At 39.2% G+C, this 16,657-nt stretch overlaps 1 protein-coding gene across 4 annotated transcripts in view; it reads right to left on the reverse strand.

Moving 5' to 3' along the window:
* ADK (adenosine kinase) overlaps positions 1 to 16,657 on the reverse strand; it is a 188,162-nt gene that overhangs the window by 18,515 nt on the left and 152,990 nt on the right. For all 4 annotated transcript variants that reach the window (XM_063434341.1, XM_063434342.1, XM_063434344.1 and 1 more), the window contains exons 7-8: positions 7,816 to 7,986; positions 2,768 to 2,803 (exon numbers count right to left, since the gene is read on the reverse strand). In XM_063434341.1, coding sequence (XP_063290411.1) covers positions 2,768 to 2,803; positions 7,816 to 7,986 — 207 coding nt within the window. The remainder of the gene's footprint in view (positions 1 to 2,767; positions 2,804 to 7,815; positions 7,987 to 16,657) is intronic.

Genomic DNA, 16,657 nt, shown 5'->3' on the forward strand with positions numbered 1-16,657 from the left:
TCTTCACCACCTGATTACATGTCCTTTGATTCTCCTCCTTGTCAACCTGTTTCCCATCTAATGCACTTAATAGAAGCTAAACACAAACCTCCCCAGAGTAGTATTTTTGAAGATTCTCTTTTTTCCTCCCTCTTTACACTTCTTAAACAAATAAATCTTTTTTGAACTTTGTATTTAAGGGAGAGTTATCCAATTAATAATGTAGTGTTTAGGCAATTTAGATAACACCTCAAAAAAGATACCTACGTGCCTCTCAACGTACTTCAATAGGTGGACTCATTGATTTGCTACATCTCATATACCCACAAGGTCAAAAATGAAACGGCTGTGTTGTTTCAGCCAATTCCTTCTGTACTCGTACTCCCCTAGGCCCTGTAAGTGGCCACTATGCACGACATCTGTTATTTCATACCCGAAATACACAAATGAAAACCACTTGCACAAATGAATGGAAGCAATAAATCTTCAATGCATTAGCAAGATTGGTAATTTTTATTTTGTTTAATTTTGTTTGAAACTAAGGAGAATCCATAGTAGTGTCTGAGTGTGCGTAGCCGTCATAAAAGGTCTACTGGCAGTCACAGCAGGAGATTAGTGGAATGTGTTTTATGCATTGTATGGTTTGTGTATGATGCTCTTTCAGGAATATTTTTGCTCCGTGGGTGCTTAATGTTTCATACAGCTGATCTCAAGGTTGCATTTTGAATTTGTTTGGTAATTCTGCAGGTGTTTTTTAATGTAGTTTTACACCTGAACCTAGTTTGGGAAAATACTCTGAAGCCACGTCCTCTCAAGGGGAAGGGGGGGGGGGTGTTAGGGCTTGACATTAGCACTAACCTGGTCATGCAACCACAACATTTCAAACCTTAATGACTCTTAATCCATCTTGTAATCTAATGCTCTATAACAAATCATTTGGCCTCTGACACAAGCTACGTTTCCTGGCCAGGTGGCAATATTACATTCCGAAGTATGACTATATGTGACACAAAATAGTATGTTGGCAAATATATTTGTGTGTGGATCCTGCAAACGTCCTCAGTAAAAAAAAAATGTGTTCCTTATTTTATCCATTACAGACAAATGACTATCCTGTCAGATGAATATGCTTTATCGGACATGTATTTATTCCAATAGCATCAATAGGTGTACAGACAAGCAGACTGTGAGAATGGCATGGATTGTCACTGACATTTAAAGAGTAATAACCCAAAGCATTAAGACTTAGAAGTTAGGTCTGCAACGGGCATTTGGCAGATCATGGCAAGACAAAAACTGAACTAATGTGAAGAATAATTGTACATGAGCATTTAATTAAAAGAGAGATGAACACGCAGATTAGATGGATCAAACGTTAGCTGGTAACAATTAACCAATAAACTACAAGGATTAGGTCAATGGAGCTAACAGAATCTTCTTGAAGAAGCTTCCGGTGGTAGAGGAGGCAGCAAGAAAGTTGTCACAATATAAAATTGGTATGGCTACCAACTCTGGGAGGTACTCTGTAGCATATGAATCCAGTAATGCCTGTAGCATTTCACTCTGTTCTGAATGAGGAAGCACCTCTAGTGGCTGTCACTACATCGCAGGTTCTAAAATGATCTTATGTGATGAAGTGGTCTGGTTGACTTAAGAGGCCCTTTAAAGAATATTTTTTTTGGAATGATTTTAAAGTCACCCCAAATTCGGGTACTGTAGCATTATTATTATTTTATTATTTATATAGCGCCATCAGATTCCGTAGCGCTGTACAATGGTGACCAAAGCAATACATACCACTGGCTCTAAATCAAAATAAAGACAGTGCCAGAGTAGGAAGTATGTATGTGTATTTGATTTAAAAAACAAAAACAAAAAAACAAGTCTTAAGTTTAAAATGACTTCTTAAAAAGATTTGAATAAGTTGAATTTACCAAGACAAACATAAGGCAAGTACAGATGGACAAAACGAAAACTCCGATACAGAGATCATGTCTCAGACTATTCAGTGAGTTAATCCTTTTTATGGAATGACCAGTGACCCATATATATCACAGGTTAATACAGCGGTGTCAAACTGTGCTCACAGCTGTTTTTGGATTAGAACTTCCATAATTTTCTACCACAGCTGTAATCTAGCAAAGAATTGCACTTGTAATAGCTTTATGGGGCTAGGGTCTCAGTTTGACACCCCTGATTTCTGTAAACAGCGATTCTAATTTTATCAAATAAAGGTAAACCTAATTGCTTAAGTACATTTGACCATCTGTTTCCCACACTAGCCATTTATTTTACAATAATCATTTACGGTAATCTTCTTTGTAGCAGAACTGTGTGAAAACAATGTACGTGTAAGGAGGTTGCTTGTTTGCTTGTACAAGGCTTTCAGCATCACTTTGCCGTTTGAGGAAATGACTAATTTAAACCAAAGAAAGAAAAAAAACAAAAAAAAACTATTAAACAAATCACCTAGCCTATTGATGTAACACGCAGTAAAACCCGTGACACGGCTCTCCAACCTCCTACCCATGGTACTCTTGTCACCTTGCCAGGCTGATGAACAGTAGGGAGGATGACAAGAGGGTGGGAGGGCAATACATGTGACGAATTCAAGGTTTGCCATGGCAACAGGAGTGAGCACAATGGAACATCAATCACTGTCCACAATATAGAATTTTTTATGAGCAAAAGAAACATTGAAAATCGTTTTAACTCTTTTGTTGTCAGAGGCGGCATAGAGCACCCAGAACACAATCAGGGGTGCAAGTTTTGGTGCGGTTCCACTCACCTCAAAGCCTTGTTCCCGAGCAAATGCTGCAGCTTCCTAAGAAAGAAAGAATGGGAGGAGGAAACATTAATTTATAGTTGGATGAAGAGAAAAAGAGATAAGACAACCTCTAATTACAAAACAATTGCATTATACCCAAAGATGGGACATTGAAATAAAATGTACCATTCCGTGACCGTACAGATTGTTATATTATTTATATAGCGCCATCAGATTCCGTAGCGCTGTACAACGGGTGGACTAACAGACATGTCATTTTAACCAGACAACTGGACGTACAGGAACAGAGAGGTGGAGGGCCCTGCTCAATGAGCTTACATTCTAGAGGATCTAGTGCGAGGACAATATTAAACAAGGACATTCCCAGCTGACACAGAGCCGTTAGGGATCAGACTGTGTGGTCACTAACAAATGTCAAGACCACAACAATTTATGATCATTGCTTGGTTCTTGTCACTATTTAACCACAAATGGTAAAATACTGAAATGTGGAAAATAACTGTTCACGGACCATATACAATTGTGGCTCAACCAATAAGTTTAGTAAAGTAAGTGGTGATCCTCAGCGACTGTTTGGTCTCACCAAAGGAAACCAGGCCCTGCACTGATTTTACACAGATTCCATTCTTCAAAACCACAATAAGCTATAAAGACCTAAAATGATTTAAACGTAACCCTCAAATCATAATTACATTTGACAGATTTCAGTTGTATCGCTCATGGTTTAATATTGTCTACGACTACAGCAAAGTTTTCTGTATGCTGTAAAGATAAGGGGAAAAAGTCAAGCTGTATTACACTTCCTGGTGGTAAGGGTACATTTTATCCCCCCTTCCAAATCCCTCACTGTACCACACCCAAATTCGCTACACTAAATCACAATGAGTTCTAGGAGTCCCATTAAGACTCTTTATAGACTTGCTGTATTAACCCCAAACTTTACACAAGTTCTCAGCGTATAAACCCCTGCACTCGAAGCAACATGCAATGTTAAGGTGGCACTGGACAGGTTATCTAATTGGAGGTATTACTCCTCTCTCAATATTAGAGGGATTTAGGGGCAACAACGAAAGGGTGAAAAAATTAAACCCAGGACCTTTTCACAACACAGAGCAACCCTAAAGTTCCTCCTGAAAACTGAACTGATACTCAAAAAAAACCTGCAAATCTATTCTAGACAAAATCAAATGTAGAAACTATAAACCAGATGTAATGCCTGCTCTACAGGTTACCTTGCTGTTCAATAGTAAAGGGGTGGGAGGAATTTTATTGCATGGATTAGACAACGAATGGATTAAAAGTAAATTTTTATCCTGATCCTGTAGCATAGGTCCTGCTGCATAAAAGCCTTCAAACAGCCCATCAGCTTGTCTGCTAAATTCCCTTGAATTCCGAAAGAAGGGGAAAGATCGTAGATTTGAATATATCTTTATTCCTCGATTCCTGGGGGACGTCAGTACTTTCCCTCCTTATGAAGCTCCACAATCATTACAGTTATTGCCCAATGATAATTAGTGCGCACTGTGTCTTCCCCGGAGAGATGAGTACTCAGACATGCTTGCTGGGTTTTGAACTTGTGAACCTTCCAGCAGAACACCTTTATCAAAAGACTGAAAGCACCAGGCCATATGACATCCTCGGCTGCAATTTGTTATACTGACTTCATAAGAGGATGCTGGGTAGGGGGGGAGGGGGACAGTTGAGAGTATTACTAAATTAGTCCTAGAAGTCTGGCTTTGAACATTACTGAGAAACGAACAGCACACACATGGATAGTGCCAGGAGCTGGCTTTATATAAGCTGCTGCAATTCTACTGTTTGACACCAGTATGAGACTAAGTAACAGTAGTTCGGAAAACTGCCCAAATAACTGGAAAAAATACAAATATAATAAAAGTCTCAAGGGCTATACAGTCGGGTCAATCAGGTGACAAATTCTCAGTCTGCTCTGTATCTCACACACCATTTACAGCCTAATATAGACACTATATACAGAGCATGGTAAAAGTAGAATTTCTCTCGTAATGTGCAACATTTGTCAACTATGACAAATAATTCTTAGAAGAGAGGCCTGGCATTTTGTAAAAAGTTAAAAGCAGTGTCAAAGAACACCAGGAGGACTGCAGCAGATACATATTAACCGTTAATGTTTTTACTTATTTTACATGCTAAAAGGATTAGCTACAGAATGACGTGCTTTATCCTCCAAATATGTAATAAATAAAATATTATGGGCGAAGGGGGGTGATCGACACAGGAAGGCGCAATGAGTTTTATGCAATATTAGAGAAGGCCAATATAGATTCATCAAAAGTGTGTATTGCTGCTATGGGAGTATGTAACAGCAGTTCTCTATATCTGAATGAGCTACTTGCTGCCTTTTTATATTTTCACTCGCCACTCATTTATTACACTCGGTGGGGAGTGCAAACCACCACTTTCACCATCTGTATCTCTGGATTAAACCGAGCAACTTCTAACAAAAGAAATAAAAATAGATCATTGTAAATAAAAAAATAAAAAAACAAAAAAACATGGATAAAGATTATTATGAAGACAATAGGTCAATACTACTCTAAATTCCCCCCATTTTCCTTTCATAAAAGTTGTTACAGTAGTAATGAATGTCATTCTATGCATAGGAATAGGATATTGGTCAGCCATGAACTTCTGTTCTGGGCTGGCTAATGATGCCCTAATGACTCTGCTGGAGGTGGAGTAACACCACTGAAAGCAGAGGGGTTACACTTTATGTGCAGCCTTTCAAAGTTAAACACTGCACAGACTACAGGCACCAGGACCACTTCAAATCACTGAATTTGTTAATGTGCTCGGAGTAACCATTTAGAGGAACGCTCCAAAGCTAGTTTTTTTGTTTTGTTTTTTTAACGTGCCAAATTCAAAAAGTATAATCTTAATTTTTGTAAGCTTTCGTCAAGGCAGTCTCCTTTCAACCAGACAGTCGGCAGAATTGCCTTCCTTAAAGTGAGGGCTTCTAGTATAGAAACACTGGTTTTATTGCTCCTCTATGAAGAATCACATTGATTACTGTGCATGTTCCATGTGTTCCTATGGAAGCAATGGATTAGCTGGTTGAACACCACTAGTGATGATCTCCCAGGGGTACAGTAGAGCTGAGATTGTGTAGCTGATTGATCAGAGGTAAATAAGTTATTTTAGGACACAGGGAAGAATTGGGGGTGGAAATATTAAACCAACTACAACGTTCAAAATCAATACCATTGGACTGTTCCTTTAACTATCATTGTTTCTATCCATTTACAAACTTCAATATTGCTTCCAGTAATGATAATGCTACTTCTCTTGGGTGAGGGTTTTCCATAAGCTACTGAATTGTCTGCAGACATGACCTCTAAAAAAATTTGATCATTGCAGCTAATGTTTTACTGCCTTTGTCCTATTTTGTGATGTTTGAATTGCATACAGTTTTGGATTGACTGTTGCTGGAGGGGATGATGTAGATGTTTCCGTGCACAGATCCTGTCACTTTTCAGACAAATATAAAACACAATGTTTTTGAAAACAGCAATGCTTACAATTCGTCCAAAACAATGCCTCTCGTGTCCCTCAGGCTAACAGCCACTAGAAGCTCTTTTTCCCCATAAACACACACATGAAACATCATAACTATGGTCAGTTGTAATGCCAGGAATACACTAGTGCCCTCTCAGATTCAGTAGTCAAGCCATTTAAGAATGGTTCTTGCTAGGTGACAGCAGCCACCACTTTCCCCAGAAGGTCTATCATAGGATCGCTGCATCAGAGAGAATTTCTTAGCACCGGAAAGCCTTCTTTAAAGTTAGACTTCCTTTTATACATTTCCAGCACAGAAGGACTATGAAATCAATTCTAAATGAGACAAGCAGGCACATTTTACACAGAGGCGGATTTCCCATTAGGCAGGGTAGGTACGTGCCTTCTAGGGGGTGCCTGTTTTCAGCACTTAAGTCAACTGATGGGAAGACAAGTATCAGGAGTGTCCTCTGTAGCACAATCAGCCAGTCTCCTATACTTGATAGCGGAGATACAGAAACGGTTTTAGAGGGTGTAAACTCCGTGCTATCCTAGGTCCTTCACAGTCTGTGTGTGAGGCTGGACAGGAAGTGATCTGTCAATTAGCAGCCTCTCACACAGGAAATGCATTGCAGGAAGAGCAAGGATAACATTGAGTGATGCACACTGTATAACCACTACAGTAGCTCTAATATCAGTAATCATAGGAGACTGATCGCAATGTATTCACACTCCTATGTCAAATACACAAATAACCCAAACTGCATGTCCCAAAACTAAATTTAACACCCCCGAAAGCCTAAGCATTTCCTTTATTCACGATTTTAAGCACTCAAAATCTAAACACAAGGTGTTGGGGGAAGGGATTTCTAAATCATAGGTTTACAATTCCTCCTAAAATATAAAAACACAGCAGGTGTGGAAAAAGTGGCGCTTGTGGTAGATAAATTATTTAGTATAGCTGCTGATTACACTCTATGGGTACTCTAAAATCAACTACAATATATAAACACCAAAAAAAACCCACAAATAAGAGTCTAGTTGGTATATCCACTTTCCCAACACTTCGTATAAGTGCAGCGCTGCACTCATACTAAAATGTTGGGAAGGTGGAAACAAAAAACTAGATTCTTAGGGTTTTTTTTGTGTTTAATCCCTCTTAAAAACAAAATAGCATTTGTATGCCCTAAATTTAGCCCATATCTACCTCTAAACCCAATAGTGCTAAACATCCTTGCACAACTGTAAATCCTCTGTTTTTTTTATTCTCTTGGCACCCTATTAACGCCTCTCTAACCTTAAAGTCCTCTACCGTAACTCCTATTATCGTTAGCCCTACATGCATACTTAGATTTAAACAATACATTAGAAGCAACAATATGCACTAACATATAGACCTACGCAGCTGTCAAATATTCTCTCTATACACATATGGTATATATAAAAGCATACATATACACACACGTAAATCTGGGCCTGATTTCACTTCCAGTTTATACTTTGTTGTGACTTACAGTTTCATTGCCAAATAAGATGTCCACGTATGGCATGGCTTTCATTAGGGGCTCCTTGTAGAACTGGCTGATGAACGGGGCAGACAAATTCATGCAGAATATCTTGTTGTTCTCAGAAGACTGGGTGGCCACTTTAAGGATGGACTCAGGGGACACAGTGAGGAAGAAACCCTGAGGAGACAAAGAGAAGGATTCCAATATTATAGTGTCACGTATTTTTAAGCAAAGCGCTAAAGGCAGTTCCTCGAAAGTTACTAGAACCAAAAAAACAAAACAAAAAAAAAAAAACCCAGAGCTTAGGCTTGTGAATAGCAATTTAAACCAACGAGCGTATAAATGAAAAAGCTACAAGAGAAATGATTGATAGGAACAGACATTTCATTAGTTAACTGAAAAGTAGAGACTGCTTCAATAGATTACTTCCCTTACAAGAGCAAATACAATACATGGTTACAGGCAATGTAGCTCGCACTAATGGGTTTAACAGGAACAAAAAGTCAATGAATTATTGGTGTTTGCAAACGTGGCCCGTTCAATCCCTGAGAATTCTTATTGTGGCGCGAAGGGTTAGATTTCACTGCCGCAGACTAAACACTGTCAGGAATTTAAACACGTCAATAATGCCACAAAGCCAAGTGGTTAGATACGAACGTGAGGGCCCCCCGCACGGTTTCTCGTGCTGTATGAGGTGTGCAGGTTACTGAAATCAAATCAAACACATCAGGTGAACTATAGATGTTACTTATCAGAATTGTAGCGAAACAAAAATAAAATTGTACAGCGCTACGGAATCTGATGGCGCTATATAAATAATATAATAATTCCAAAAGTTAAGCCCAAATAGCCGTTCCTGTAAGAGGTTCTCCAATAAGCTGAATTTAAGAACGTTTCAACTGCTGCTATTTTGGCTTAAAAATGACTTTCAAAACACACTTCACGTTCACAGGAATAAATCTCAATACAACTGCCTCACACATGTCAGCTGTCAGCTTCCACATAAAGAGATGTGACTTATCCCATTAATATGGAATATACTTCTTTCAAAAATGTCCTAAACCGCTTTAAAAAAAATAATTCAAAAAATAAACCACCACCAAGGAGTAGCAATTCCGTAGAGGATATCTATTTCTTGTTACATCTTACCTTTGCTTAGCAACACTGCAATAGAATTCAAAGTTTAAGGGACACTCCAGACCCCTAAAGCACTTTAGCTTGCTGAAATCCTGTGTGTGTGAAGAAGTGTGTTCTATTTTTTTTTCCCCATTTTGGGAAAAATGCAGCTTTCAAAAGAAAGACATTTTTAGAAATTATACTGGTTACACCCCTTTTGGGCTTTTCAAGCAGACAACATGTCCTGTTACTTCCTGGTTTTGGTAGCTTACTTGCACTGAACTTGAAAGGAAGCAATTGCCCAGAGCACCTGCCTTGCAAAAACTTCTCATTGTGAAGTCTGTGATTGGACAGCCACAGAAAGTCTTGGCGGGGTTAGAAGAGGAGGGCTTGCAAAGGCAGCAGACACGATATCAGCCTTTGCAAGCTGTTTTCAGATATACCCTCAATGAAAAAATGAATAATTAAATACATGCAAGTTTTCATATGGGGTGTATCTACCACACAGGGATTTCTAATTATTTTGTATTTGGGCAGCGGAGTGTTCCTTTAAGTCTATAAAGGGTCTACGGGTTGTGATTAACTTGCAATCCATCTTTCAAATGTTTTCGTGTTTGGGGAACGTCTTGAGCTTAAAGTAACCAGTAATAAAACCTAAAATCACTACAATTTGCTCTTTTCCTATTCACACAGTGAGCATGGTTGCTGAATAATACTTTTAAAAATTTTTTTAAAATACATCGCCTGATCATCAGTGAATCACAATGTTAAATTGCTATTATTATTACAGCCTACATTTCAACTGTAATGTTACAGATAATGGCCCTGGGAATTTCAGTTGGTCACCCACCCAATGTCTGACCACATTAAGACAAGTGGCCAAATTAGTAATACTCAAAAATACGCGAAACATTTCCTGATCATTTCCTGCTTCCACCAGGCACGCACAGAGTTAATAACTCTTGACTCCTTAAATAGGAACCAATCATCTAAATTATCCTATTTACATTTAAACACATCCTTCAGTTGTGTAGTGCAATTCTCTGTTTTGCAATGGCATCAATTTGCATAAAGCTTGTATGCTTTTGACAGCTGAGTTCTTGCAATTAACTTCGCCGCGTGTCTAAGTTTGTGATTTTATTTCCCTGTCTGTCTTCTGCACATCTGTCTCCAGACCCATTTAGGGGTCATCCCAGACGCACACACAATGCTGGAGCCACCTGGGTTTATTTTCGCCAAACACTGCTGAGTAAGGGATATCGTACTGCGATACATTTTGTGCATGACATAAAGCATGCGTTTGAGACAGTGTCTGACTGTTTGCTGTACTAATGGAAATCCAGCAAAATATTCTCCATTAAACTAAAATTGTAGAACCCAGAATGGTTTTGAAAAACCTGACACACCTAATAGTTATGGCCCATAGGGTGTTTCTAGTGTAAAAACTTGTTTTAATTAGACGGGTTGGAGTGGCCCTTTAAATCACTTTGTGTAGGTCACGTGCAGGGAGGTGTGATGAGGGCTGCATACAGTATCCCTAGAGATTTCCTTTGAAGAGATACAATGTTTAAAATTCCTTTACTGCACACGTTTATAATTTCTCATCTGCTCTGTTACTAGCCTGTATTAAAGATCGATTAACAAAACAGGAAATACAACTTCTGAAGTAAACTCTCGGTATGGATTGAAAATGAAACCTATTTTATAATGCAGGCTGAGAGAGTCACAGCCAGGGGAGGTGTGACTAGGAAACAAGTGATCCACACACAAAAAATACTTCATTAAGATAGAGTTGTGCTCAGATTATTCCTTTAATATATTGCAGCAAAAGTGGTGTCTGGGATTATTGTCTGTGCACACATCTGCAGTATGTGTGAGCATTTGTCTACAAGGTCAAAAACGTATCTGTAACAAGAACAACTTTGTTCGCCTCCAAAACGTATAAAGTCTAAAAATCGCCCCTGATCAACCTTTTGATTTATTTAATAAAATGAAATAAGCTTGGCTAAATACTCTCCCAGTCACGGTCCACCAATACAATGACATCATTGTTAGTAATGTCAACATTGTCTCCGTGCTTGGTTACAAAGTCCTGATGCAGACTTGGTTTTTACAAAGTTTATAAAGCACGTTCTAAAGGTTACGCGTCTGTCCCAAAATAGTTTCCATTTCCAAAAAAGCAATCTGCCAGTTTCACCATTTGGGAGCTAAATTATAGGGAAGTGAAAATTCTAAGGCTGAGAAATGTAAGCTTTCTACTTGCATCAGCAGAACATAAAATATTCACAAGGCTTCCAGCGACATCGCCCATTTCACAGCGAACTGTAAAATGATCAGGTGAAGAAGCCAATTGTTTATGGTTATAGATACACCGAGTACACGGAATATCATGCACTAGCACAACCACCACCAATCACAGAATAAATAAATAAAAAAAAACACTTAAGTTAATACAAAAAAAAAAAACTCTCCTATAAATATAAAAGCTATGCCATCACACAAAGAATGCCCATGATCAGGAAGACTAAATTTGATATTTCTCTAAAGAAGCAGTGAGTCATAAGTAGGCATATGGGTAAACTGCTTCGCTCACAAAACAAATAAAAAACACCCTATAGCAGATATTTGCTTCCCAGTGTACCAGATTACTTTTATTAGGTCACATGACTGCATATACAGCTACGACCACACGCAACTTGTTTCTTGTGAACACTATATTTAAAAGACTGGCAGTACCCCCAAACATCAAAAATTGCTTTCTATTTTTAGGCACAACTGCCCCTAAAAATTATAAAGACAAAAACAAATATCAAAAAGTTAGCAATTGTGTAAAGGGACAGTAGAAGGTACACATGCCAATTTTTTTTATATAATAGAGGGCCATATGCAGCAGGGACTTTTCGGTTAGTTATGAAACAAGAATAAGGCTCCAGGTCCACATGATGTTTCTAGGAATGTAATGCTATCTAAACCTGAAACGTTGCAAACCGGACTGCTACATAAGGGATGCGGGATACAAAATCTCTGAATCCAACAGTCGATCCTCAAATCGTAGCTCAAGCCCAGACAAAATGTCAAGTAAACTAAACAACACAATAGAATTATTGCATGACATTTTAGCCACCTACAACAAACACCTCTGTGTGAGCAGGCAATTAAATCTTAATCAGGAGTTGATCAATTATCCCAGCAGGATCCAACACTGAAACAATCACATTTAATCCACCTGTGAACTGGAAAAAGACTTCCTGTGCAACGGATGTTTGCAAGGCGGTTCGATAATAGGGTGCTTGCATAGAAAAATAGAGTTAAAATCTTGTGTATGTAGTAGATGATATGTAATGTTATTTACTCCAACAGCCCCTGTGACTTATTAACAAACGTTTACAATTTGTTAACGTGCGCTTTCATCGTACTATGGGATGCTAAAAAGGGCGACCCTGAGCTATTTTAGAACAAAGCATATGATGACTGCAATAAGCACTATATAGTAAAATTATAAAATTAAGCAGACTACTTCACACTACTTGATTGATAATTGGTTGGTCTGTTTGTCATCTTGTGAGACTTTGAACAGGGGTTCCCAAGCCAGTCCTCAAGTACCCCCTACCCATCCAGGATTTAGGAATTACCCTGTTGTGTCTCAAGTGCTTTTTCTAAAAACACCTTAAATACAACAGGGTAATCCCTAAATCCTGAACTGTTCGGGATACTTGAGGACTGGGTTGGGAACTGCTGCTCAAGAACACAAAATTGCATTAATAGATTATAGATCACAGTATTGTAGCGGAGATCATTCTACGACAACTATTGCTAGTTTATGATTGCAAACAATCGTAGATTATTTCAGTGAAAAACCTAAAAGATTTTTAAGGGGCTTATGTACCTTTAAAGCTGCAAATGGTAATACCATTTAATTCCTAGATGCACAACCCTAAGTGGAAAATAAACAGCTTTGAACTTACTGAACTAACTATCCCAATGGGAATTCTAGGCCTTTCACAGACAATTCAAGTAATATGCATGAGGCTAGGTACAACTAGTTTAAATTTCAACTTTGCTCTAAAAAGCTTAAAAGCCAGCTCGTTTTACAAAGCTGTTGATGGCAGGCACAGTCTGTAATAAGAAGATGGGTGAGTGATACAAGGATATAAAGCAGCAGTTAATACACATGCAATTCTGCTGGGATATCAAGTACCAGGTGGCGAGGGGGTGAATATGGCTTTCCCTTTAAATATGCTCATCTGGTTTTATACGGGAGCTGTAAGGAACAGCGGAGAGCCGAGCTACGAAATGATCTGCACAGCCCCTGGGGGCATATTATCTGATGATTAAGGCTGTATATTTTTCACAGAGGTGACAGATTTCATGGAAACCAGGAGCTGTGAAAATATTACTTTGCTTGACAGCACTGGAAGGGTTTTTTCTCTCTATTAATATTTTGTTCTATTTCTCACTTTTAGTAGCCAAATTCCTAGGCTACAATCTCATTGCCACTAATCAATTTAAATATAAATATAAATAGTCCACATCCACATGATGTCAATACTGATGAGTATATGGCAGAGAAAACCCCTTCATGAAGTTGTAACAGTTTATTAAAATACGTGAGATTATTTATATGGACTAGTTTAATTGGATATCAGATATTTAATTAGATATCAGCCTAGTTTATTGGTTGCACTGTGCTTCCTTGCATTTCCAGGGGTTCGTTCAAGAGATATCTCCTACCACCGAGGGAGGTACCTTGACTCCTCCTGTTCTTACTCTTGGGGACTACATATAGAGCCCGGAACCGGCAAGAGTTGGACTCCCACTTGAACAACCTAGGCCTGAAGACGCTGCAGCAGAGTAAAAGGACGGGCCTGATCCACCTACAGTGGTAGACTTCATACTCAGACCATGCTAACGCACCTCACCCAGGGGAGTTACTACCAGAGAGCCCTGTGAGGACACCCCATATTCCACCACTGTTAACTGAGACTCCGCTAACGTAACCGCACACATGCGCTGAAGTTTTACAATGCTCTTTGTTCGTATTCATATTTTTGTTTTTATAGATATTGTGTACAGACCAGGCTAAGACTAGGCATGAATAACCCATAGTCTCTGGGTTTTTGGTCATATTTTAGTTGCTTGATCTGATATGTACGTGGTACAGACGCCCATTTTCCTGTCAATTACCTATGTACCAAAGTACACCAGGTTTACGCAACCAAAGTGCACAAACTTGTATTGGCTCCCATACCCCCCGCCCCATATTTGATACTCTACTTCTATTCTAGATACATGCACTCCCAATGTCACCGGAGGGGGTGGATCCCGTGGTACACAAGCCCAAGTGAGCATAAATGCAGTATGAACAGTTCACATGTGTTCTAGGGAGACTACTATATTGATTCTACACAGATTACCTCGCATATTCTTTAGGGAATACGCTTGACATGTAAGGACTACCCTGCAAAATATTTATTATTACATTGAAAAGTGGTGCATGCCAAGCTTGTGGCAGGTAAACAACCATTTAACTCCAGATGACAAATTGATTAACCTTTATTTGATTGGCATTTAAACTGCGGGGGATCAAAATACTAAACCCAGAGGCATAAAAACCGTATACCCTGTTCAAACCAGCCTACAGTTAGGGATCAACCGAGGATAATCACCACAACAGGGGTTTCCAATATATATATCGAATTCAGGTATTTTGTTGTTCTTAACCTCTGATGAGCATTTGACAACCTTGTTGTAGCTGGCGAATCTAAACTATGAGATTGCTTGACCTCAGCCCACTGAAACAATTGTATATAGCTTTAACATGTTCCGCAGTTCTATGCAATAGGAAAAATAGGACAGACTATTCTAACAAAAAATGACATATGGGAATAGTAGGTTAATAGTTACCTGGGAAGAGGGAATAATGATAACCAACATCACCAAAAAAACAATTGTGATAACAATATACCAAATAGCGATATAATCACACAACATTAGTATTTCACGTTTAGGTTTATCTTCTGATCCAAGTCACCATTGATGTCAATATAAGACCCTGCTAGGAGATTACTCTGTGAAAGAATGGTGATTAGGGGTGGCCTGTCACCCAGCCCAAGCCAGTCTGTTAAAAATAATCTACTATATGTTACAGAATAAAAGTAAACTACATGAATAAGCAATTAGACTGCCAAGCCACGAACTGGCCAAAAACACACCAATTTCTGTCTTTGAGCTTGGAACTGTAACTAAATTTGATCTAAGATAGGTCTGTTTTTCCATTAAGCATTAATGGGACTTGCTAGTGTTACAGGGGACCTGTAAAACATCCCAGTAATCCCACAGTTCCTCTGCATGAATTCAGCTTTTCCCTACACAAGGAGGTTTTGCTGCCAAGAACTTTATTTTTGATATCTAGTGCAGGGATAATACCAGAGGTGTGATGTTATTTTAACAGTGAACAGGTCTAGCAATTGAGCTGCTGAAATGAAAGAATTCTTTTTCTGAGCCAATAAAGCGGCTGGAGAAACATCTGTGTTAATTGGGTGCACACCACGTGGTGTGCCAATCGGGGGGGGGGAATATAGACTCAAAAAGAAGGGGCAAGCAAGGTAGAGAAAGGGGTCTTGTGGGAATAAAAATATAAAAGTTACACACTGCTCAAAAGAATAAAAACTGAAAATACAGGAGGGAAGAATGAAAAGTCACTACAAATTACTTTTTGCTAAAATTAAAGCAGGCAGGTTATATCTGATATTTCTTTACACAACCTGATAACTATATGGATTTATATTCCCTGACAGATTTAAGAGAAGAAGTCTAGGAGTTCACCCCTTAACTCCTAAACCTTACCCTGCTGGTTTCTATCTATTGTGCTTTCCCCTACCAAACACCACTCCAATTTTTCAGGTACATTCAATTCACTCACTTCCTCTGTGTAGGGATGCACCGAAATGAAAATTCTGGTCCGAAACCTAAAATTTAGGATGCCCTTGACCAAAAACTACTTTCCCCCCCCAAAGAGTGAGGGGATGACAGAGTGGCTGAGTGAGGGGGTGACCATGATTGAGGGAGGTTGTGACAGTGATTGAGGGAGGTGGTGACAGAGGGAGGGAGTGAGTAGGTGACTGGTGACAGTGACTGAGGGAGGGTGTTGGCAATACCTTTGTTTCTCTGGTGGCTCGGTGGGTGCACTCTCCGGTCTGCAGCCCCGCCGGGTGTGAGCTGCGGACTGTGCTGCATCTTGCAATATCTAGAAGTCAGTGTTGCCGTGGTAACCTGCGGCAATGCTCTGACTGGTCAGAGATTGCAAAATGCATCACAGTCCGCAGCTCACACCCGGCGGAGCTGCAGCCTGTGCTGTCTCTCTCCCCGGGCAGACGGGAGGGGCCTCGCACCCAACAACACAGGGCATGCCTCCGGGTATCCTCACGATATTCGGCAGATTTTACCTTTTTTCGTCCGAAATGGGATAGGCCCATTTTTGGCCTAAAATTTCGGTACATCCCTACCTCTGTCTCTAATCTACTTGGATTGCATACTCGTTTTGGCAGGGCCCTCTTCAGCTATTGTTCCCATAGGTTAGCACGTTTTGTTAGAATTAAATCTTTTTTTGTTTCTCTATTGAACAGCGATGCAGAATGTGTTTGAGCTATATACATAATTGTAATTATATTATCGCTCAGATACATTTAAAAGTATTTTTTTTTTTTGTTCTTGGAATTCAGTCTACATAGAG

Source organism: Pelobates fuscus, chromosome 10 (assembly GCF_036172605.1).
Source record: "Pelobates fuscus isolate aPelFus1 chromosome 10, aPelFus1.pri, whole genome shotgun sequence".
NCBI lineage: Eukaryota > Metazoa > Chordata > Amphibia > Anura > Pelobatidae > Pelobates > Pelobates fuscus.